Source organism: Zingiber officinale, chromosome 7B, assembly GCF_018446385.1.
Source record: "Zingiber officinale cultivar Zhangliang chromosome 7B, Zo_v1.1, whole genome shotgun sequence".
Taxonomy (NCBI): domain Eukaryota; kingdom Viridiplantae; phylum Streptophyta; class Magnoliopsida; order Zingiberales; family Zingiberaceae; genus Zingiber; species Zingiber officinale.
This window is the reverse complement of record NC_055999.1, coordinates 57,629,362-57,653,700: the sequence shown is the minus strand read 5'-3', so window position 1 is coordinate 57,653,700 and position 24,339 is coordinate 57,629,362. Positions and strand designations below refer to the sequence as shown.

The following is a 24,339-nucleotide window of genomic DNA, read 5'->3' as shown; positions in this document are numbered from 1 at the left end:
AAATATTAGTTATTAAATTATCTTCATCAACTTGAATAATATAAAAAAAAAATTAGGATCATCAAACTGTATTTTTTGCAAATATTCTAATACACCTCCTATATCACCAACTTTCATATATGTTGTTCTTTTGGATCACAAGTAATTTTTGTAATCAGGAATAAAACCTAAATTCTCCCTCCCACATACTTGTTCTTTTGGGGGGATTCCTATATCGCTTACCATCTCAATCTATATCGTTGTAAAAGAAGATATATTCCTATGGCATCTGTAGAGGTGAGTTTTATTTGAACTTGAAAGATAATGATTATGCTCTTTGACAAATTGTTCCACCTTAAAGTTGTCATTTTTTTCGACAACTAACCTTCATTTTAGCCTCATAACCAAACTTTGTTTCAGAACGACTTGATTTCACATAAACATCGCATTTGTCTTTCCCCTTTTACCTTGTGCACTACAATAAAAAATCCTATCAACTAATTTACCTGATTTATCATTGTGGTTTTTACTCCTTTTGCCAAATCCAACTTGTTTAGCATATTTCAAATAAAAATATTCATAGGCATCCTCTTCTATCTTAAATTATATACCCATTTTTGGCATCAATTCTTTTGTGATAGATGAGTCAGAACTTATCAATAATATGGTAGAGTCCATACCCTTATCAATAACATCAAACTCATTTGTTCTACAGTCTTCGTTTGCATCAAAATTTAACCTACTATAATTCATAGATTCAACCAACGACGACTCCATGATAATTACCTTGATCTTGAAAAAAAAAAACAACAAAAAAATATAAATTTTAAAAATTAGGGAATGAGTTAGGGTATTGATATTATATCTTTTATTTTTTTTATTTTTGAAAAAAAACAACAAAACTATTGCACCTCACCTATATGATGTAATTATAACAATTATCACATATTTCAGTATAATTAGAAAAGAAGATATAATTTTTTATTAACAAAGGAATGCAGTAGCAACCCAACAACAATATATTCAAATTTCCCACAACAAACTATATAAACAAAAGTATGATAAACCATACGAGATTGCAGGTTCTATTTTCTTATGTTTTATTTTCATCCAAATCAAACTGTAGAAACATATAGATATTGGCTGGAGAAGGGGAGAGAGGGAGGAGAAAGAATGGTAGAGGGGGAGGAAGAAAAGTACCAAGTTGGATAAAGATGAAGCTACTGATGACTGTTGACTTCAGGAGGGGACGGAGATGGCTGTCGTCAACTTCGGGAAGGGATGGAGATGGCGTTGACGACGACCGTCGACAGCGGAAGCAGAGGCGTTCGGCTGGAGTTCAGGTTAGGGCACAAAGAAAGCTTTCGGGAGAAGAAGGGTTCAACGAGTGGGTTTTGGCATAGAAAGCACGTGTTTTGCACACAAAACATTGTTCATGTCTTTGTCGTTTTCTGATTGGGACACGAGAACAAATACAGTTTCAGGACAGAGGATCCGAACTAGATTATGACCATAGCATTTGTTTGACCTTTCTTTTGCACCATCAACACTCTAATGGCCTTTCCTCCTCATTTATAGGAATCATGAAACTCTTTTTGACCGCGGACCATATTTCTATATCCATCGTTAAATAACACTCCATTTTATTCCATCAATATGAAAAGTTTGAACCATCAAAAAGTGAAGGTCGAGTTGTGCTATAACCCTCTTGCATATAGCCACCGAGCAAATTGCTTTATCAATTGTTAGACCTCTAAAGTGACTTGTCTTGATACTACTTATAGAATCAATTTAGAGAAGGGTGAATACCACAAAAATTTGGTATGATTAATTAGACGCAATATTGAAAATACACACACATATACAAACTGTACTCCACTAAACAAGAACATAACAGAAGAACATAACACAATCACAAAACACTAGTTTTTAATGTGATTCATAGCCCCAAAGCTGCTAGTAACAGTCGTAAAGTTCTCACCAAATATTCGTTAGTTTTCTCCTTTCAGGCCTTACCTAAAGTTGGAGATCAAATTATAGCATAATTTTTAATAGTCTTTATTAGGTATGATAATGGGTCGGGTTTAGATCGGATTCTATATCTTCCGTAATCATATCCATCGGGTATAGGATATCCAATGGGTATACCCATACCCATTAAAGGACCGGATATATTCTATACGTATAATTTTTCTTCTTTCTATCGAGCTATTATCATTCAACAAAAACATATTAAAATTAACATCTTATTAAAAAATATATATATAATTAAAAAAATAGATTAAACATCTATATAGGCCTACTAATATCAACAAAAAATAATAAGTTGATCTTAGAAAAAGAAAATTTTCTTTAATATATGTATATATATTATTTAATCAGGTATTCAGGTTGGGTATCAGGTATTGATAGTCCCTCCATATCCTCTTCTATTCGGATCTGATGTCAAATCTTTCATCAGATTCGAATGAAATTATCATCCCTAATTTTTAGAAGAATACATATATAAAGCACAAAGACAGATAATAATAAGTAATGCTTTACAGTGATTTAAATGGCAACACGATCTTGATCCCTTGTTTCGGATCTTACTTTTCCTAACATCTAGCCTTCCTTATCGGATGTAACTTCATCGTCAAGATCCTTCTTAGATTTTACCAGCCTAACATCCAATATTTATTTCTTATAAAGACTTTTATTTACTTGTAAGATAAATTGTTTTTCCCACCCCTTCTCTCTCCTCTATTAAATGATTTTTTCACCCCTCATTCTTTAAATAATAAATTATTTTTTTTCCTAATTTTATTTACTTCTTTAAATTTTTTTCAGTTGTATTTACTTCTTTAATTTTATTTTTTTAATAAATTTTGTTTACTATTTTTTCATCAATTTTTTTATTTTTTATCCATATTTTACTTTTAAATTTTTTTATAAATAATAATCCCTAAAATTTACTATAAAAAAAAAAAAAAAAAAAAAAAAGAGTATAAGAGATCAATCCTCTATTCTAATACCACTTGTTCTTGTTCCCACTCGTCGCCTCAGCCCATCGTCGGTGGCACCGCCGGAGGCCTTCGATTGCCGCCTCGATTAAAGTTATATCCTAGGGGGAAGGTGAACGTAGTGAGGTCGTATCGGCGCGATCAACTTCAAAATTTGATCGGATCTAAGCAGACTTTCCTTCACCGTCTATCTAAGTCCCTGCTCAGATTTGATCGAATACCGATGTCAATCGTGTCAATGGCGATCCTCCTGGGTTCACCTTCCCCCTAGGGTATAGTTCTGGTCGGGACGACGGCCAGAGGTCACCGATAGTGGGCTGAGGCGACGAGTGAAACACGGGGATAGAGAAAATTAGGGACATAGAATCCGATCTCAGATTACAAATATGATATTATTGTCGAGAAAATATTTAATAAAAAACAAAAAAAAATGGAATAAAAAATAATATAAAGATAAATAACATGATGGAGCTAGAAGAGAGTGTGTGGAATGTGAAAATATATAATTAAAAAATAAATAAAATATTAAAAAATTATACTATTTTTTTAATATTAAATAAATATTATTTACCATGATAAATATATAATAAAAATTTATTTAAAAAGAATAAAATTGATAAAAAAAATGATAAAAAAACTGATTAAAAAATAAAACCGTTAAAAAAAAACTGATAAAAAATTGATAAAAAGAAATAAAAATTTGTATAAGAAAACATAGACGTTGAATAAGGGATATAAAAGTTAAAAAATGGATGGGACCGGGAGGTGAGGGTGTCGGGGTTGCATATTAAAAAGTTAAACAAACAACTGTATGGGAAGTTATTTCGTCAAAAATCGACTTTTGGTGGATTTGATAATTTTATAAACGTGAATCACCTTTTGCAAAAGGTCGAGGGTGGAAATCAGTAGAGAGATTATGAACCATCGAGAAACACTTTCAATCTCGATTCGATTTACACGTGGCCGACTAAATCCCATAGGTCCTCTATCTCTCCCGTCATCCTCACTCACGGAGGCGAATCCCAGCCATCCGCTTCGTCTCTCTCCCTCACTCCGATGGCCGCCTCCGCCAGCCTCCGCCTTCTCAACCTTCTCCCCGGCCCCAAACCATCCTCTGAACGTAAGCAATCCCCCAAGCTATCTCTTCACGATCGAGGCCGACTTTCTACCACTGCCCCTGCTCCCTTGCTGCTCTCCTTCGTCCAGTCTGTTCCCCTCCCCACCACCATTGCTGCCGGCGCGTTCGCCTTCTCCTTGCCATTCTTCCTCGACCCTCAGGTACTGACCAAAACCCTACTTCTCTCTCTCTCTCTCTCTCTCTCTCTTCTTCCCTTTGAGGTAGCTCATGCTCACGCTCACGCTCACGCTCACGCTCACGCCTACCCTCAACTTTGACTGTGATCCTGCAAGGATGCTTTGGCCGTGGAAGGGCAGTTCGGGATCCTTGAAGGGAGAAGCTTCGCTTTGATCCACCCCATCGCCATGGGCGGCCTCTTCTTCTACACTCTCTGGGCGGGCTACCTGGGCTGGCAATGGCGCCGCATCCGGACCATCCAGGACGAGATCAACAAGCTGAAGAAGCAGGTTGCGCCCGCTGCCGCCCCCACACCCGTCCCCGCTGGAGCCGACAGCGGAGCTCCACTGCCGCCGCCATTGGCAGCTCCTGCTCCCTCTCCTGTTGAATCAAAGATTCAACAACTTACCGAGGTTGGAGGGTTTCGATTAATTCCTTGTTAGATTCAGATTTCAGATGGATGAATGCGGTTATGATTCACTGGGACATGGATTGATTGAATTAGGAAAGGAAAGCGTTGTTGAAGGGTTCGTATAGGGATCGGCACTTCAATGCGGGCTCCATACTGTTGGGTTTCGGGGTGTTGGAGGCCGTGGCAGGTTGCCTTAACACCTGGTTCCGGACTGGCAAGCTCTTCCCAGGACCTCATTTGTTTTCTGGTGCAGGTAATTCTCACCTGGTTACTTGTCGAATCTTAGTTAAATTTCACTCACCTACGCAATTTAATTTCCTACTGCAATTTCTCACTTCATTTTTTGCTTCCAAATTCCATGTCTCACTTTGTTAAATTATCTCCTTTAGTAATAATTTAACTGAACATTGTATTTATTGGTTAAGTTCTATGATCAGCTTATGTTGAATAACATGACAATGCCAGGACATTTTTTAGTTCCCTTGCTACTGTTGTTTTTAGGATAAAAGTAGAGAGAGAAAGAATCTTTGAGGAATGGAAATAAACTAGAGAAGTGGTTATCATTCATAACCAAACCTCACATATTTGTAGGAGTTTAGAGATACAAAATACATGGCCACATTCAGAGCATAAATTCGTATCATTTTCTCTACTTCATGACCCTTAGTGATAGGAATGTCACATTGTTTTCTCTACTTCGTGACTCTTGAGTGGTAGAGCATTTTAGTAGGAATTGACTAGCTAGGTAGAGAAAAGGAAAAAATCAAATTTATGTTTACTCAACAACACCTCTTAAACTTATTTATTGGACATCCTTCATTCAAGAGTTGTCTAGAGCTTAATTAGGAGATTGTATCTGAGTAGTTTGGTGAACATATCAACTATTTTATCTTGTGTTTATTGGATTGAGAATGTGATTAGGGGGTTGAATAGTCCGTCACTTTTTTTTTTTTCATTTGTTTGTCTGCAATTGAGTTAGTGCACAGTGGAAAACATAAATAAAAAACTCCAAAAATACAAACACAAGCGAGAAAACAATTTGTGTGGTTTAGCAACCCTTGTCTCTTTCTTCACGACATATGATCTATCAGTGGATAACTCTTGAAAAGCCTCTATATTTTCTTCTTCTCGGATACCATCCGGAGGTGATGAAATCTGTTACAAGTCTAATCTTACAACAACAAAAGCATACAAATTAAAACAAATCACTTTGATTGCTCAAATGGGCTTAGGGATGTGACAACACTCAAGAACTAGGTACCAAAATTTCCAATTAAAGCTTTCTTTATAGAGCTCTTGTTGGTTGATAGAATTTGCCAGACCAGCTGATTGGTAACTTACCCTAATAGATCCTTTGTTTGTTGACTGAACGAGCATATAGTTGATTGCCTTAACCCACAATGATTACTTGACTAATCCTCTATCTAGTCGACTGTTGTAGCATTTGTGTTTATTAAATCGAGTGATATTTAATTGATTAGTGTTCCCTTAATTGATTACCTAATCAACTTACCCTCGAACATACCCTTGAAAAGAAATATTCTATTTGTTTGTCGGCATTCTAAGCTTCGACTTAGTCATCAATTGATTGAATTCAGTCATCATTAAATTAAAACTTTGACTCCAGCCATTCTAAGGCTAAGTCATCATCGTGACAAGAGATCCATGTCTCTGGAACTTCCTCATTTACCTATTATAAGTCAACCTTAACTTTCTAGGACTTCCAATGCCTAGAGATTGCATATTTTGGACTTCGTCCTTTGCCTAGCTTTAGGTTAACCTTCATCCACTAGAAGTTCCACTTGCCCAACCTCAAGATCATCCTTGGACATAAGGACTTCCACTTACCAACGTCAAGTCAAGCTTGACCTGCCAAGATTTTTCATGTGCCTAGAGGCCACTCCTTTAGGACTTCCACTTGCTTGGGATTCTAACAATCAGGACTTTATCTGCTTGACATTCAATCAACCTTAACCTATCAGGACTCCATTGTCAAATATCCAATCACTCTTGACGAGTTCATAATTTGTCAAACATCCAATTCAGCTTGGCCTTGACTTCCATCACACGCCAAACATTAGTTCAACCTTGATCTGCTTGAACTTTTATTACTTGCCAAACATTTAGTCCACCTTAACATTTTTCGATTTTCATCACTTGTCAAACATATGGTCAATTATTGTTATTATTTTTATACAAATAAACAATATTTTACATAGAATTTAGGATCATTTTCGCAAAAAGATGGAAGGGTTGAGGGAGATATTTTACATAGATATAATTAGGATAGTTGAAATGTAAAAGAGTATTTAATGTTCTTTGTGATCGTAAGGTACTTCTAAAATTTAAAGGGAAATTGATGGAAACAAGTGACAAACTCCATTTAAAGTTTATAAACGCATAAATAAAGATTTTAAAGCTTAACTATTAATTTGGCATGTCTTGGAAGATAGATAAATCTACTTGGGAAATGATATAGAGTTCTTTAATTCCAAAGGGTTTGAAGTCAAAAGTCAAAAGACATCATTATCAATTATTCCAATATGCTTTAACTTCCCATGCTTGGAAATTTGTAGCATCTTTATGAGTTTTTTATGTTTCTTATGTGTCTTTCATGAGTCCTTTGTGTTTTCGATGAGAACATTAGAGAAAAAATTAGAGTTACGTCTTTTGAGGAATAACTCAAAGAGACCTTTAAATGCTCCAAGAGGAATACTAGAGAAAAGACTTGGTTAGCAACTATAAAACGAGAAAAAAATATTTAAATATAAATGATAATATAGTAGAGGAGAAAGCTCACTGGAGTAGGAGAATCCATATAGTTGAGTTCACTTGGTGGGATAGAGTTTGATTGTTGTTATTGTTGAAAGTCTTTATCTTCAAGCTTCATAATTTTACAAATTTGTTTTATTGCACTTATTTTATATACATTATAAAAGTTTTTGTGAAAAGTTTTTCCTTGAGAAGAAAAAAGTGTCGTGGGTGGGGAGGAATAAGAGATTTTGAACCATGTAAACATTGGAGTTCCTTTATTGCTTTATTTAATTATTGTATTTTATATTTTTGCTATGTTTATTATTTTTTTTATCGAGATATTCACCCCTCTCTATTGCAATACTCAATCTTACAATCTTATAGTCCATAGTTGTTCCATGCTATCAATTTCTGATCTCTAATAATAGACCATGAGCCAACCATTTTGGTCATGCCAAGTCAAGCTTCATGAACTTTGTATGCACTCCACGAAGTTCCTGCATGACTTTATACACACTTAGATACATAGATAAAACTAACTTAAACCCTTTGTCTAATATATTAAAACATTCTGATTGAACACAATCACTTAGTGTTTGATTGCACTAACACTAGTGTTAACATTGCGGGCGGGAATTGAAATGCCTCGCTGTGCTTGTTGGATTCGCATGGCAATTTCTTCTCATTATTTTTTGATTTAGTGAGTTTCTCACAAGCAAAATAGCATATCACTTCAAATTTAGCAAATCAAAGTGTAGCCAAACAAGATCTTGTAGTCTATAAAATTACAATAAAAATAAAATGATTAAAAATGCATAATCTACATAAAATGTTAAGCCACGTTGACTTCAGCAAGTTATTCCTTAAGGCCCTTGTGGGAGTGGGTCGTTGGCTTACATGGGCACCCATAGTCACGTCTTGGCACTTGTGGTGGTTCTAAATGGCATGTAAGGTGTGTAAGGTGCCAGAGATAATGAAGTAGAATAGGCTGTGGGTTTCAAGATGGTGCGCTTTGAACAACTGTGATCATGGATGTGCACAGATCTTGCTCACCTTATTTGTGTTCTGACCGACAAATGCAGTGGTGATACAGTCATGCCATGCTGTGAGTTGGAATGGATGGCAAAGCACAAATTCAGGGTGTCGGTGGAATAGGTGGGGTTGCTCTAGGCTGAATACAGCTAGTATCAGTTTAAAGGAAAGCACATTGTTGGAGTCATCCGAGGTAGCAGCCAGTGTTCTCCAACCCACAATCAATCCATCACCATGCACGTCGGAGGGGGCTCGGTTGAGTGCCAGATTCAAGAGGGAGGCTGAACAGCCAGATGAGGATAATTTGGGAACTGTCGTCCTGATAAAAAAATAAATAAATAAACAAAAAAAAATTGAAAGGAGAGCCTTATGATTTTGATTATGAAATATTCTGTACATGAGAATCTAATCACTTTTAGATCTTTTCTCACCCTTGCAGGCATCACAGTCCTGTGGGCATTAGCGGCGGCACTTGTGCCAGCGATGCAGAAAGGAAGTGAGACGGCTAAGAACTTGCATATCGCCTTGAACACAGTGAATGTTCTTTTGTTCATATGGCAAATCCCGACTGGTATAGAGATTGTCTACAAGGTGTTCGAGTTCACCAAATGGCCATGAATTGACAACAAATTAATTCTTAAGATTATTCGGGCTCCATCGGCCTGTTTTTATTCAACTGTAAAGATCAGCACTAAGGTTTATTGCAATACTCACATCTTTGTGATTTGCTCCGAATGTGTTCTGGTTATATACTCTTGAGGAAACTAGTACATAAATAAGTTTTCATGCCTTAATATGTATTTACTTCTCTCTTGTTAATGTAGGGATTGTGAAATTTGCTTTAGGATTTAAGATATCTTCAAAATTTTAAGGGTGCGTTTGGTTCAAGTTATGGTATATAACCTTAGTTATAGGGAATGAAACATAACCATTGGTTGTTTGGTTTAATTTAGGTAATCTAGTAAAATTTTATTTGTTTGGAGGTTTTAATACATAATCTAATATGATATTTTATCATATTATTTTTGATTTAATAAGGATAATATTATATTATTAATAGTGATATATATATATATATATATATATTTTATGTATTTTAAGAAAATATTATTATGTGATGTAAATTGACTATCCAACTAATATATTTATATTTACAGATAAAAATAAAAATAAAATATTTACAGAAACGGATGCCGCCGGAAGAGGAGGTACTCGGAGTCCGATGGCAACACAAGCTCGTCATTTGAGGAGTTTGATTCTAGCCCGAGACCTAAGAAGAAAGCAAGAAAGAACAAGAAAAGGTCTAATTTGAGGAGTTTGATTCTAGCCCGAGACCTAAGAAGAAAGCAAGAAAGAACAAGAAAAGGTCTAATAACTCTCATGAATCTGCTTCAGAAATAGTTACTTGAGGCACTCAAGTTCAAGGAATTGATTGAATCTCAGAAGAAGCCAGCCTTGGACAATGAGCCTATTGGTTGGGCCTGCACCTCTCCCACGCGCTGAGGATCATATAAGCTATGGTGGCGCACTGAGACCTTGTGAAGGTGATGCTATTGCCTAGTATGAGCAGCAAGGGAAGTGTATTCCAAGAAGACAAGAAGTCGGCTTGTCAGCTGAGGAGATTCAGAATTTCGAGGACTTTGGTTATGTCATGAGTGGTAGCAGGCACCAGAGGATAAATGCCATCCTTATCAGAAAAGAAAACAAGTTTATAGTGCTGAAGATAAGAGGGCACTTGCAATGTTCACCTATGAAGAGAAAGCAAAAAGAGAGCGTAAGGTGATGGCTGATTTGCAAAGGCTGGTCCATCGTCACATTGGGGGTGGACATGGGACTTGCTCATGAGTCATGACACATTTGGTGCAAAGGCTTCAGATGCAGCCGATGATTGACTTTAAGGCTACTCTATTTGCTCAGTCCAATCTGTCATGGGTATGTTCCGTTCCAGTTCCAAGACCCTCTTTGGGTTTCCAATGTGCCATATCAGTTTGTATTTTATACATAACTTCTGTATTGACGTAATCATATTGTGCATGCATCCCTTTTGTTAATCAATACGTTATTGGCATGGTAGATTCTAATAAAAAAAATTATATTTATGTGGTTGAAATGTTCACAGAAGTTTGAATTCAATGGTTTTGCATCAACAGAATTAACCAGCAAGACAACCTCATCCGAACAGCAAAGATCTGTTTCCTGATTGAATAAAACTGCATATTAGACAACGTTACCAAATCCCGTTCTCAACGCAGATGACACATAATAAGAAGAAAAAGTTGTTCAACTGCTGAAATTAAGAACACTGCAAAGATGTATTACAGAAAATCATTAAATTAAATTAACCAAAATTTTAAGAATACACCAAATTTGATTTGTCTGTCTTTCTAATTATGCATTTATCAGACTCTACACAAACTTTCAATATCACACACGTGTAGCAAGTGATTACATATGGTTTATAAATTAAATTGTTGAAGTACCAATATGAATGTTGCTCAAGCGAAATGAGTTGTAAAATCTTCAGGAAGGAATCAATTGCAGGAACTGTGAGGGAAGAATCGAGGGAAATACAAGCCAAATAATCTGACATTTAGTCCATCAGTTCATTGTTTCTCGAGTAGTAATCTGCTGCACTGAGAAAGACATGCTTTTCTAACTCCAACTCAACTGGTAGCTGATTCTCAAAACAATCTACCTTAATCTGCAAGGAAGTTGTAAATTCAACAACTTTCAAACCACAATTTATATGCACCCAATACCGATGAACATTAAATTAGGATGGATACCTTCCCATTTCCTCTTTGAAACTCTAATTTCAAATTCGAAAGATCTCTTGACAACAAATATGTCTGTAAACTTTCAGCAAGCTTCTTATCACCTGAGGAATAAAATGCAGATGATCAAATATCAAGATTTGACATGTTGTATAACAAAATCATAACTCCAGTGTAAAACCTGAATATAATGCAACAATAGCTCCGGTATCAAACATCAGAGCAAGCTTTGCTATGCTAACAATGAATGAGACACTAGGTAGTTGTTCATCGCGTGATAGCAAGACCTGCAACAAATTATAGAACAAAAGTAGAGAAAATTGCCAAGTTAACCTATATTGTAATATGGAGCCCATTGCTAAAACTGAGGGACTTTAACAACAAGGAGCATAAAAGCTATCAACTATTAGAAATATAATGGCACATACCTGAAACTCCTCCAGACAGAAAATCACCTGCAAGTAATAGGATCATGAGGGCAAAGTACAACAGTCAATCAGAAAGGGAAAATAACATGAGCAAAGGGGAAATATAGCAATAGGCACTGAAGCCCTTATAAGGAATGTGAAAGAACATGATAGATAGACTCAGTAGCAACTGAGATCCTGTTTGGTTGGACTATTTTTCATCAATTTCAACTTTTAAGGAATGTGAAAGTCAGCAATAACATTGAAGAAGGATTTGTCACATGGATGCACAAAGTTGGCAACAGCCAAGGTAGACCCAACACATTAAGCTGATTAAAGTTCAATCCAATAACATTCAAGTTCAATACAAAAAAAGATTCATCCAAGTTTAATCCAAACAAAAAGATATATCCAAGTTCAATCCAAATAAAAAGATACATTCAAGTTCAATCCAAAGTATATCAAAACATAAGTACCAAGAACCTAATTCAAATATTTAATTCATTTTGAATGGATCTCATTGAGCTGCTTTATCACATAATTTCTCCTAAATGCCTTTGGCAATGCAAAGAAATTATCAATCTTGTGTTCATCCTTGAGAATATGCTCTCCGACATCCATAATTTCTTGCTCAGAGAATTCAGAAAGTTCTATTAGCTCATCATATATCTTCATTTTTCTATCACCACTCTCGGTTTGTTTCTTGAAGTATGTGGAAATTCCCTTCATCTCCTCATTAGCCTCAGTAACAACAATAACATACTTGTGAATCTCTCCCACCAAGTCATCTAAAGCATCATCAGCCTTTCCTTTTCTCTTTCTAGTGGTTGGCTTCTTGTTTGATGGATAAATTAATGAATCAAGAGTCTCAGATTTCCTTATTGCTTGGTTGGCATCATTAGACTCTTCACCTTTGTAACATTCAGCAAATATTTCTGCATTGGATGTGTCGACCTCTTCATCGCATAAATTTATCTCTTTTACTGCATCAGCAGGGGTTTCTGCATTAGCTCCTGTGGCATGATCTTTCCCCCACACAAACATCAAGTCATCAAGGTGGGGGAACTCTTTGTTCCTTAACCCAATAGCAGCTGGATGACTCTAAATTAAAAACATATCATTAGCAAAAAAAAAACCCCACAGTTATCAAAGAAATGGAAATACACAAAATAGAAAAAGTTACCTTAACCCAATCATCAAAGACATCTTTTGTTGTAATAATACACTTCTTAACATCGTTCCACCCAAATCCACTACTATGATTCAACATCTCGGTGATAGCATGAAACTGTCTCTTTAGTAGCTTGTATCTTGACTCAATATGAGGAGTAGCCTTCAAACTACTTGATGGCAATTTAGCAGCCATGAGTTTCTCCAAATGCACCAAGTACCCAGTTCGAAAACCATTCTCGCTCTTCCAAGCTGAATCTTTACTCAACTCAACAAGGCAATCAACTAATGCAGCATCCTCTTGTTTTGTCCATAAGCGTTTGGTACTTTAAGTTTTTCTTTTGATCTTCGGTGACATTGAACTTTCTACGTTTTCAACTACATTTAGCATCTTTTGGCTCTTTCCTTCTATTGAAAACTGAAATTAAACTATTCAAATAACACATTGTTCTTGCACAAATCATAATCAAATTGTTCAAATGAATAATACACAAAATGCAGAAATAATCATATTGTTCAAATGATTCAAATGGATAATAAACCCAAATACAACATAATTAAAAAGTTCAGTACATGGAAATGAAACCTAAATTTCAAGAAAGAACATTAAATTTAATTAATTGATGACCGCCAGCTCGTGAACATATCATCTGCAAGCTTGTCTCTCCATTCAGTCCAAACAGAACTGGTCTCACAATGCCTAATCAGATCATCATCATCATCATCATCATCATCATCATCACCACCACCACTTTTATTTGAATCAAGGACATCAAGCTTAGTCTCTATCGGATCAATTGTCATTTCATACCTTATGAAATTATGGAGAATACAACAAACAAAAATAATCTTACATTGAGTCTTCACAGAATAAAATGACTTATCTCTCAATATAGCCCATCTAGCTTTCAAAATGCCAAAACACCTCTCAATGCAATTTCTTGCTTGAGAATGCTTCATGTTAAAGTATTCTTTGGCTGTCGCTGGTTGGTAACCTTGCCTCCATTCAGTCAAGTGGTACCTTTGACCTCTATATGGTGCCAAAAAATCTTCCCCATTTGTGTATCCAGCATCACACAAATAATAACAACCTATATATATATTATGAGTGAACAAGTATTATATATATATATATATATATATATATATATATATAAATCAGATATATAAACCAAATATTTGTTAAATATATTACCAGTGACTATTATTTTACAATAATTACAACTTAATTACCTTGAGGAATCTTCAAGTCATTCCTCCTACTAATAGCATCCCTTAAGACTCTACCATCTGCCGCAGATCCTTCCCAACCCGGTAGGACATAGCTAAATTGCATGCTCGGTGTGCATACACCTAAGACATTGGTTGCAATTTCACCTTTTCTGGTTCGATACCTAGGTTTATCATTTGCTGGCACATTGACATTAATATAAGTCCCATCTAATGCTCCCAAACAACCCTACACTCAAAGAAGTATTATAAAATCAATTTATTTTATTACGTACATTAAATTGATTAATAAAAAAATGTATAGAAATCATATACTTGTACCTTGAACCATTTCCACCTGTCATCCGTGCAATTTTCTGGGATTGGTTCTGGCTTCTTAAGCAAAATGTTGTGTAACTGCAGAATAGAGTTCAAAACTAAATGAAATTGCCTACTAATTGTCTCGCCGGATCTAGCTGTTTGCCGTTTTAGGACCCTATTCTTCACATTTTGTGCAATAATGTGAAGAAAAGATATTACAAGTTCATTAATTGGCATATTTCTATTTCCTTTCAATTTCCCACGCGTCGTTAGCAAATAACAAAGTTTGCTTAAAGACCTTCTATCCATCCTACAGTTATCAACACATTGTGATCACTATGAAAAGCCATCTCATTTATGTTTATAGACCTAATATTATATCTAGACAATGCATGATAAGCATATGATATGCTCCTCCTCAATCTAGCACTCCTCCTCTTAATAGCTAAGACCATTGCCAACGATAAGAGCATAAATAACTTGCTTTCCATCATCTTCATGCGCATAATAAGTACAGAAATCATTTTCATCTCCTGTCTTACTGCTAACTGAGTCATATCAACCTATCATGTAAATAGGCCAATGAACCAAATAATAAATTAGCATGGTAGAAAATTTCAAATTGTAAACAACAAGTTACAGCAAAAACTAAATAGTTGAAAGAGAATTTGTAGGTTCAACTTACAAGTTGCAAGAACCAAACAAAAACTAAACAAGAACTAAACAACACAAAATAAGTACTAAACAGCAACTAAACAGCAACAACTAAACAACAAGACCTAACCGACAAGATCTAAACAAGAGTTAAATAAAAACTAAACAACAACTAAATATCAAGAACAAAACAAAAATTAAACAGAACCTAAAACAAAAGGGCAACCCATAGATGACAAACTATGGGATGACAAATTGACCAAATCAAAGTTGATCAGTTCTAGCAGTGTATAAGATCAGTTCAAATTGACCAAATCATGATGCAGCAATCGCTAACACTGTATAAGATCATACCTTTTCCAAGAAGCTGAGTGGGGATGTTCACGAATGGGACGGTTTGAAAGGGGGAAGCCGCTAGATCGTCGCGAGAGCGAGGAATGTTGCGTGTGCACGAGAGGGAGGATCGTCGCAGAGAAACGCCGCTAGAAGGCCTGAGCTTCGTGTGCGCGAGAGGGAGGATCGTCGCGGAGAACCAGCGCTAGGTCGCCGCGAGAGGGAAAAGCTCGTGCGTGTTCGCGAGAGGAGGAGAGGCGAAAGGCTAGGGTTTTCATGCTGTTCGCGAGAGGAGGAGCGGTGAAAGGCTAGGGTTTCCGTGCATGTTCGCTAGAGGAGGAGCGGCGGGTTTCTGTGAGTGTTCGCGAGAGGAGAATCGGGAGGGTTTGATTATATTCGAGGGGTAGATTGAAATTTGATAAATCTATAAGATTTCTTTTGCCTCAAAGGGTAAATAACGAAGGGTAATATTGTCTTAAATTTTTGGTTAACCAGGGGATCAAGGAAAACCCCAGTTTTATGGGATTTTCTGATTCCGGGCTATATGCCCAAATTGTTGATGTGTCAGGCATGTATCATAACTTAGGAATCATCAATTACCAAAACCAAACAAGGTTTTGGTTGATAACCTTGGATGGATAACCAAAGTTATCAAAAATAACCCCGAACTAAACACATCCTAAAGTTCTTGAATCTGCAAGCCCTCAAGAACGGGGAAGGAGAGAGTAATTATAAAATATTATTATTTTTATATGAATTATTTGGCACTGACCATAGTAACTTAGAAATCAAGAGGTATTTGAAAGGAAGATGTATCTGTGGTTGAAAGTGTCTTCTGGAAAATTAAAAATAAAAATACATTTCGAACTGCATGTCCTTGATATGCCACAATAATATGCTGCGTTGCTCAAATTCCATGGTTATCTTAAACAGAAATTCACCTTTCTACTATCTCATCTTCCTCAAATTCTTTATAGCATTTTGTCAATTTTAAAGGTCTATAAGTTCATATAGGCTATATGTCAATTTTTGCTACGTTTGTATTGTTGTTGTTAAGGCTTGAATGTATTATTAGCTCTTTTTAAAGGTAAAATGAAACCATTCATTTTGGTCTTATTCTTGGTGCAAATGGGGGGTCCTAATTGCGTGTAGCATCTGTGTGAGAATTGGTTATTTTCTACTGCATATAGGCATCAGCATGCCCAACATTGTTTATTGGACCTACATGCTCTATAATGTCTCATTATGGATATCTTGAGACTATGAGAGTCCATATTTGCTTTTAGTTGATATATTTTTGTTGAAAATAAACCATTAAATACTTATTTAATTGGACATACACATAAATATCTAGATGGAGAAGTTGATATGAAGCATCTCCTATTGACCAGAAAATGGCTTCAACTGAAAAAGGATAAGTAACAAAGATTAAGCATGAATAAACTATTGTTTAGGCGACTGAATGAGAGGGATTTGGTTGATCGAAAAGGACAATAAGAAGGCTTGACAAGGACATCTCAAAATTTTGAATTCATTCATAATTACATCAACTCTCAAGCTTCATGTGCTCAAGTTTTTCAACATATATCAAACAGCTTAGTATCATTATTGTTTGCTTCATCAGTCCTTTGAGCTGTTAGTTTCTTTATTTATTAATTTACTAATTTATAAGGATTTCTCCACCTCTAAGAGCTTTTTAGAAAGGAGAAAAATAATGATATATATTTGAGGGTGATTCGCATAATGAATGGATAGATCATAGAGTAAGAACTTAGGAGTTCTAAATCACATTAAGTCACGTTATATTATTTATTTCCGCTACATTTTATCTTAACTTTAATTCCTTCTACTACATATTATTACTTGAAAACTAAGGAGATTAGCCTTTCTAAATGACAAATATACTTGAATATTTATAGATACAAGTTTAGAGAAACCTCTAGAATCGTGACCATGATCTCTAGGAAATTAAAGAAAGTTCAGCCATTTTAGTTATTAATTTCGACTCAATGAATGCTAATTCTAGCTGCCTCCATTAATGTCAATCGTTTAGCCCTTACTAACCATTAATTATAGAAATGATAATCATGAGGAGACCATATAATAATCATGGGTCATGCCCACTTGTGGTCAATAATCGAGTAAGCAATAATAATGGTGTTGAGTAAACCTATAGTGTGGTTGAGAGAATGTGAGCTTTGGAAATTGAGTAAGAGCAGAGAGCTAGGAGAACTAAGTTTCGATTAGAGGGCTTGGGGAATTAAGTTCAGAGTAGAGGGTTCAGAGAACTGAGTTTGGAGTAGGGAGCTCGAGTAATTGTGCTTGTGTAGAGAGCTCGGGAATTAGGCATGCACTTAACCTAGCCGATGATGTTTTCTTATAGAATCCTAAAGCTGTCGTCATACCAACCTAGCTTGGAAGGTCACCTTTTAGTCTGAGATCTTTGAATACATGTGATATGCCAACTTAGAATAGGGACCAATTTCACATCCTGAGTATTAGGTTGCTCAAGGAAGGTGTAAATTTACCTAGTTAATTATGCAAATGATGGTACACACAACTCAGTTTACTATTATGAACTCAAGATTCCTATTATAGCTTGGATAAAAGAACGTATCATAACACTTTCTTCATCAATTTTTGGAATGTGTAAATTGACATACACCTCATAGTTCTTCTGCTTTTCGAACAGAACTTAGGTGAATCCGTGAATGGAACTCTTCGTGCAAATTTGTGTAAATAAACCTACAAGTAAATGGTAAGTATTCAAATCTGTCAAAACCTACATCTAACGTGTGTGAAGGTCCATTTAGCTGTAAATCTTGAATCGGTTTGCAACTGTTACAATATGAATATGAATATGAATATGAATATGAATATGGATGAATATAATAAACTTGAATTGTAATAATTATGATTTTATATTTATTATAACATAAATATTAGATAAGCAGATCAAATCTAAATCTATATTTATAGTAGTTAAGATGGTAACTACTAGAATAGGAATATTTGTAAACAGATTAAATATAAATTTAAATTTTGTTGTGAGAAAGTTAAAACCAATCTCTTAAAAAATAATACCGGTTGAATAATACATTTGAGGATGATCATCTAATTTTATAGGAGACAGACGAGAGCCTTTTGATTAAAAAAAAATTAAAATGAGATTTTTTTTCTTCAATTCTGATATTCGGTTTTTCAAACGGATTAATTTTAGCAACCCATTTGCGGTCCAGGGGATGATCTTTTGATATAGATTGGTGGAGATGAATAGTCCCCACCTATTTTATGAATGTGGATCATTCATTTCATCAATTCATGCCAAGGGACCATCCCCTAAATCGTAAAAAGTGATCCAGAAAATCTGTCCTATAATCTTAGAGATAATTAATTCAGTCTCATAGAAATTTGTTATAGGACATAGGATAAATCATAAAGTATTCGAGCTCATTCAAATAACTAATTTTTTTTTGTTATCCCACTTGGAAAAAATTACTATACTGCAATTCGAATATCAGATGTCTGACTAATTATTAGAAGGTCTAACTACTTTGATTATTCTGTGACAAAGACTGATGAGAATACTTATCCTAAACGGTCTTAAATAAAATCATGGGACTTAGCTGAATATTTATCAATGAAGCAATGCCAAATTTCTTGACGGTGTCCAGAGACTTTGTCCGCCACAAAAGGCCGCCGAGTTGTAGGCACGGATGCGAATTGGTAGGGCAAGCGGGTTTCCACAAGTGGCGTCGAGCTGTGGCCGCGTAGCCACCACAGGCAACTCATCGCTTCCTCAGCATTCTTTCTCTCTTTCTTTCTTCTTTCTTTATCCGCTTTCCTGTGCCCTGCCATCCGGTTCCCTTCCATCACATCCCGTTCCTCCATCTCACATCCTCCTTCTCCGACTACCACAATGGAATTGAGCTGGGCGACGCTCTCTCGAGCCACCTCCGCAATCGCCCCTTCCCTCCTACCCTTCCCTCACCCGCTTTTCCCCCCAGTGAGCATCTCCGCGGGCTCCTATTTGCTCGCTTTCCTTCTCTTTGTCCTTTCTCTTATTATTATTAAAAATGCCTGTGTGACTGCAGCAGCGCAATTTCAAAAAATGCAGAGTCTTTTGTCTTTCTACCAGCCATTCTGAATCAAAGGTTGTTTCTCCCCTTTTTACTGCCCTTCTCATCTTATTTTGGGTTATACTTTGTCTCTATGGAACTATTTACCACACATACTTCACACGAATACATGATTCACACAAATTGTAGTTTTATATTTTTCTTTTTTTTTTCTTGTTTGCTTTATGTCTCTGGGCTCCTCTAGTTGAAGTAAGCTGTTTCTAATTAGCTTGATCCTCTTTGGGGATTGGAAGGACGTGCAATGTCAATCTACCAATTTCTAAACTTGGGCCTCCTGTAGATTTGGCTTCTGATCATAGATTACTCTTCTTTGACTTAATTAAATTTTGATTTGTTCTCATGTTTTTCATCTGTTTAATTTCACAGGACAACGGGATGAGAGTGTCAATTACGGGAGCTACTGGCTTTATTGGTCGAAGATTGGTCCAAAAGTTACTTTCAGGTTTTGACCTCTGGCTTAGTATACTTAAAGTGTTAACATTTATGAATATGATTTTTCTACATTTATGTTGATATGAATGATAATGTCATTGAGTCTTACTATTCACTGAAAAAACCACTTCACTAGAGATGTCGCTCTTTATTAGCAGATGGGAAGCAGTCACATACCCAATAGTCACTGCTAATATTAGCAGGCCTCTGCTCTAAAAGAAAAACCTACATCAGATGTAATGTTCAAGAAAAACTTTGAATATATTATTAGCGTGACATTTTAAGGGAATTTCCTAAATTACACTTGACAGATTTAGTTGCATATCTCAAGGGAATACCTGTTTGTCACTGCTATACTGGACTTGCATGTTTTTGATCAAAATGGAACAATCATTTTAAATTATTTACAGGAAAAACTATAAAATTTCTGTCAGAAAAGTTTCTTTTCCATGTTGAAGAGAGCCCGGTGCAGCGATAGACAAGTCATATTGTACTATTATTTGAATTCGCATTGCAGTATTGTAGTTCAGAAAATCATTACATGACTGTGTCAATCAAATATGGTAAATTTGACGAGTCACTTTTTTTCCCTGCTGGTTCAGTTTGATATTCTTTTTCTTGAGATTTTCTTTTTCTTTTTTTGTTGTATATGGACTATTTTCTTAATGTTGTATTACGATGAAGTATTTTGTACAAATTCAGTCTTTTCTCAGTCCAAGAAAATAACATTTTAGAAATATTGTGAATTGCAGTTAAAGGAGTTAACCTTCTGAATAACCCTGTTATGAAAATGTGATTTATTTTGTCTTGCATTAGGTTATTAGATTCCTTAAGTTTGAAGTGAATCATACACAAGAGGCTAAGATGCTAAACCAATGCTCTACAAACCACAATGCTCCAAAACATTTATTTCTAGCAATGGATATGTAAACAAATATAGGTATTATATGAAGAAACTTAAGTATAATTTGCGATCTTTATGCAGACAATCACAAAGTTTGTGTTCTGACACGATCCAGGGCAAAGGCACAATTAGTTTTTCCGGGTAAGAAGGTAATGTATATTTCCTTTGTCCAAGTTGAAATCTGAAGTAGAAACCTGAACTGACCCTGAAGTTTTTAATTTCTGGTTGACAAATGCTTGAGATAGTTTGTTGCACATTCCAGTTTGAGCTTCATTTAAAGGGCACCATATACAGTTGTTTGTTCAATTATCTATTAGTTTTCTTTTACTTCTCTTTTATCTCTTGGACTTCCGGGATGAATCTGCAAGTACTAGCACTTGAATAGATTAGATCTTGACTACATATTGTTGCTTAATGTGGCTTCTTCCTGCTTTACATTATTTTTTAGCTTTTTGAACATTGTAAGTCCTAAAATATTCTTGATTGTTGCATTCTAAATTCACAAAGCTAAAACTAGTATTTGGTTTGTATTTGTATCCTAGTAAATCTCACATTCACAACTACATTGAAGTAATAATTCTTTGGACAATTTTTTCATCCTAATATTGTGTGTTTTAGTGCCATGCATGGTATACAATACCGAGCCGTGCCGATTTACCGTTCTACCTGTCGATCGGCATGACATGGGTTAGACCTGACCACTGTTTGGTCGAAATCGAACCTGGATTGGAATCGAAACCGGGTCAACAGGCCCGTTGACCTAGTTCAATGGGTTGCTTACCCATTGACATAGTTCAACTAGCTCGATTCGTAACCGACTCGTCTCTAAATGAGCCGGTTAAGGGTCGGACCGCAAGTGAACTCGTGAACCGGCGGTTTGAACCGTCGATTCAATTGCTGATTCACTGATATTTATTTAAAAAACTCTTAATTTTTTAATTTTATTTTAAATTTTTTCAATGAAAGCTTTCCATTTAATAATATTTATAATATTTTAGTGATATTAATGGTGTAGTTCAATATAAATTAACTCATTTGTTTTAAATTTTTCAATATGAGATTATTCTACCTTTCTATTGAAGTCAAATTTTCAACCAGTTTGATTTGAATTTTCTAATGTGGGACTATTCTATCTTTAACTCATTAAATTTATTAATCTCATTTAACTCTTTTAATAGGTTAGTCATTGGTCATATTCTATCTTTTCATCCATTCACCATCGAATGTATAGAGACTATTATTGTATGATATATCCAATAATAAATTTGCCAAGGGATATAATTTGTTCAAAAATAAAATTATATATAGAGTGAAGACTATAATATAGTAATGTTAATGTTAGATAAAAAAAAAAGCCATTGGTATTAAAAAACGAAGATGGTTCAGGGTTTAGTATAATATTCTTCTTGATCTACTTTGGTTCCCAACTTTTTGGAAGCTCAACTACTACTTGGAAATCGGACGAAAGTTAAAAAAAAAATGCAACTTTCAGAAGACGAAGTAGAAGATTTTGATATTGAAGGAACTAACAAACTACGTTGCTTTAATTCCTCTATACCCTAAGTTGATTGATAGACAACTAAACTAAGTTCATGCCTTTGTTTTTAATTTTTCCACATTTATAAATATATTTTTTAAAATAAAATATAAATAATAATTTTGAACTGTTGTGAATTGAAACGTAATTGGTGGTTTCACACTATGAACCGTAACCATTTCTGAAGGTTAAGATTTTGGATCGAGATTTTTTGATTTGTTGAAGGTGATAACCTTTACGAGGTTGTGGAGTTTTTTTTTTTTTTTAAACAATAATTTCAATTCCTATTTGATTCCTTTCCCTTTCGGTAATTTTTCGCTCCTTTATCTTTATTTTTTTCCTCCTACATCATTAATTATTTTCTCTCCTTCATTGATCCAGAGGGTAAACAGAGAGAAAAAAATTTGTTAATTTTTTCCTCCTTCATCCGTCTACGAAATAAATAAGAAAAATAAAAAACTTTTAAGGGATGGTTAATTTTTTTCCCTTCATTTGTGAAAAAAATAACCTTATAAAGACGGAGGAAATAGATTCTTAGGAAAATTAAATATAATATAATTTCTAATCTTATAAAATATATTACTATAAATTAAATTAATTTTATCCTAAGACTTTTACTCAATAAGCATGAAGTATTTCATGAGATAATATCAAAACTTGAACTCAATATTCAACATATCTAATGTTACTCAATAGTAAGTATCTATAACAATCAAATATTAATAATTTTTTTAATTAATAGTGTTGGAACAGGTGGACCGGCTAGATGGGACGAATAGCCCTGAAATAAAAGTTAGAACCTTCTCTTGCTTCTAGCTTAGCAAGGACACACAATTAATTAAACAAAACAAAATAACATGAAATAAATAAGAGGCTAGAGTTTTTACTGGGTTTCAATCTGGGTGTTTGTTAATCCAATGCAGTTGAAAAACTCACTAAAAGATCTCTTTCGTAAATGCATAATAGCCTCTTACAAACTTTAAAAGCTCAGAAACAAGTATTAAAAATGATTATAAGTTGTGCATTGAACTCCTAGCTCCAGGGAGTTATTTATAACCCTCTGGGCAAAAGTTACGGTTGCTGACGTGGTATTGGAGGTGCCTCCAAAGATATTCAGGGCGCCTCCATGTATATAAAACATTATCCTCGTCACAATGGCTGCAAAATCGCTACTGTTCATGGGAGGCGCCTTGGCTACTGTTCATTCTAGGCGCCTCCAATCCATCGGAGGTCCCTTTGGTCCTTTTTGCGACAGAAGCTCAGCTGAACATCCGAGGCGCCTCTAGCACTATTTATCTGAATGATCAATCTCAATATTGACTATTCTTTTCCTTACGCTCGCTTAGGTGATGCTTTGGATGTTCAGAGTTGAACTCACCTGAATCCAAATCTGGTCTTCTCCTCGAGCAGACTTCCTCCACGGTTTCTTGTCCCTCGGACGCTCTGCGCGCGTCCTTCTCGCTCCACCGGTGTACTCTTCTTTCCTCGTCCCTCGGATGCACCGAGCCCGTCGACTCACTTCCCGTGCCATCTTTCTCGTTTGCTGAGTCTTCTGCTTAACTTATTGTGTTCCTAAGTTCCTGTACACTTAGATACAAGACATCAGACACTCATAAGACCTAACTTAATTACGACATCAAAATTATCCCGGGGTACTTATAATTTCCTCTTTTTGTTGTGCATCAACCCGAGTTAATGTTAGGGAAAACAAACCAGAATTTATTATTTTAAAAAAGATTTTACAATCATAACATAAATATGGAAATTGAAGGGGAGTCTTGGCGCAACGATAAAGTTGTTGCCATGTGACCAAAAGGTCACGGGTTCGAATCCTGGAAACAGCCTCTTGCAAAAAGTAGGGTAAGGCTGCGTACAATGGATCCTTCCCTGGAACCCCGCATGGCGGGAGCTTCGTGCACCGGGCTGCCCTTTTAACATAAATATGGAAATTAAGTACAAACAAATATTGCAATCTCCCCCTTAATC

The 24,339-nt window shown here is 35.4% G+C and overlaps 3 protein-coding genes and 1 pseudogene across 3 annotated transcripts in view; 3 read left to right on the top strand and 1 right to left on the bottom strand.

Annotated features, from left to right (window-relative positions):
* Window positions 1-3,929: 3,929 nt before the first annotated feature.
* LOC122005770 lies at window positions 3,930-9,267 on the top strand. Its single transcript, XM_042560964.1, has 4 exons — window positions 3,930-4,259; window positions 4,392-4,688; window positions 4,781-4,940; window positions 8,913-9,267. Exons 1-4 carry the CDS (start codon window positions 4,038-4,040, stop codon window positions 9,089-9,091), a joined length of 858 nt encoding a protein of 285 aa, XP_042416898.1. The 5' UTR covers window positions 3,930-4,037; the 3' UTR covers window positions 9,092-9,267.
* LOC122004360 lies at window positions 9,208-10,549 on the top strand (annotated as a pseudogene).
* A 351-nt stretch (window positions 10,550-10,900) lies between these two features.
* Window positions 10,901-11,539, bottom strand: LOC122003762 (isoleucine--tRNA ligase, cytoplasmic-like). The gene is made up of 3 exons (XM_042558789.1): window positions 11,429-11,539; window positions 11,260-11,351; window positions 10,901-11,174 (listed from the first exon to the last, which is right to left on the bottom strand). Exons 1-3 carry the CDS (start codon window positions 11,463-11,465, stop codon window positions 11,064-11,066), a joined length of 240 nt encoding a protein of 79 aa, XP_042414723.1. The 5' UTR covers window positions 11,466-11,539; the 3' UTR covers window positions 10,901-11,063.
* A 7,449-nt stretch (window positions 11,540-18,988) lies between these two features.
* Window positions 18,989-24,339, top strand: part of LOC122005768 (epimerase family protein SDR39U1 homolog, chloroplastic-like) — a 35,062-nt gene continuing 29,711 nt past the window's right edge. Inside the window, exons 1-4 of the mRNA XM_042560963.1 lie at window positions 18,989-19,347; window positions 19,436-19,495; window positions 19,847-19,922; window positions 20,898-20,957. Coding sequence (XP_042416897.1) covers window positions 19,261-19,347; window positions 19,436-19,495; window positions 19,847-19,922; window positions 20,898-20,957 — 283 coding nt within the window. The 5' untranslated portion in view covers window positions 18,989-19,260. The remainder of the gene's footprint in view (window positions 19,348-19,435; window positions 19,496-19,846; window positions 19,923-20,897; window positions 20,958-24,339) is intronic.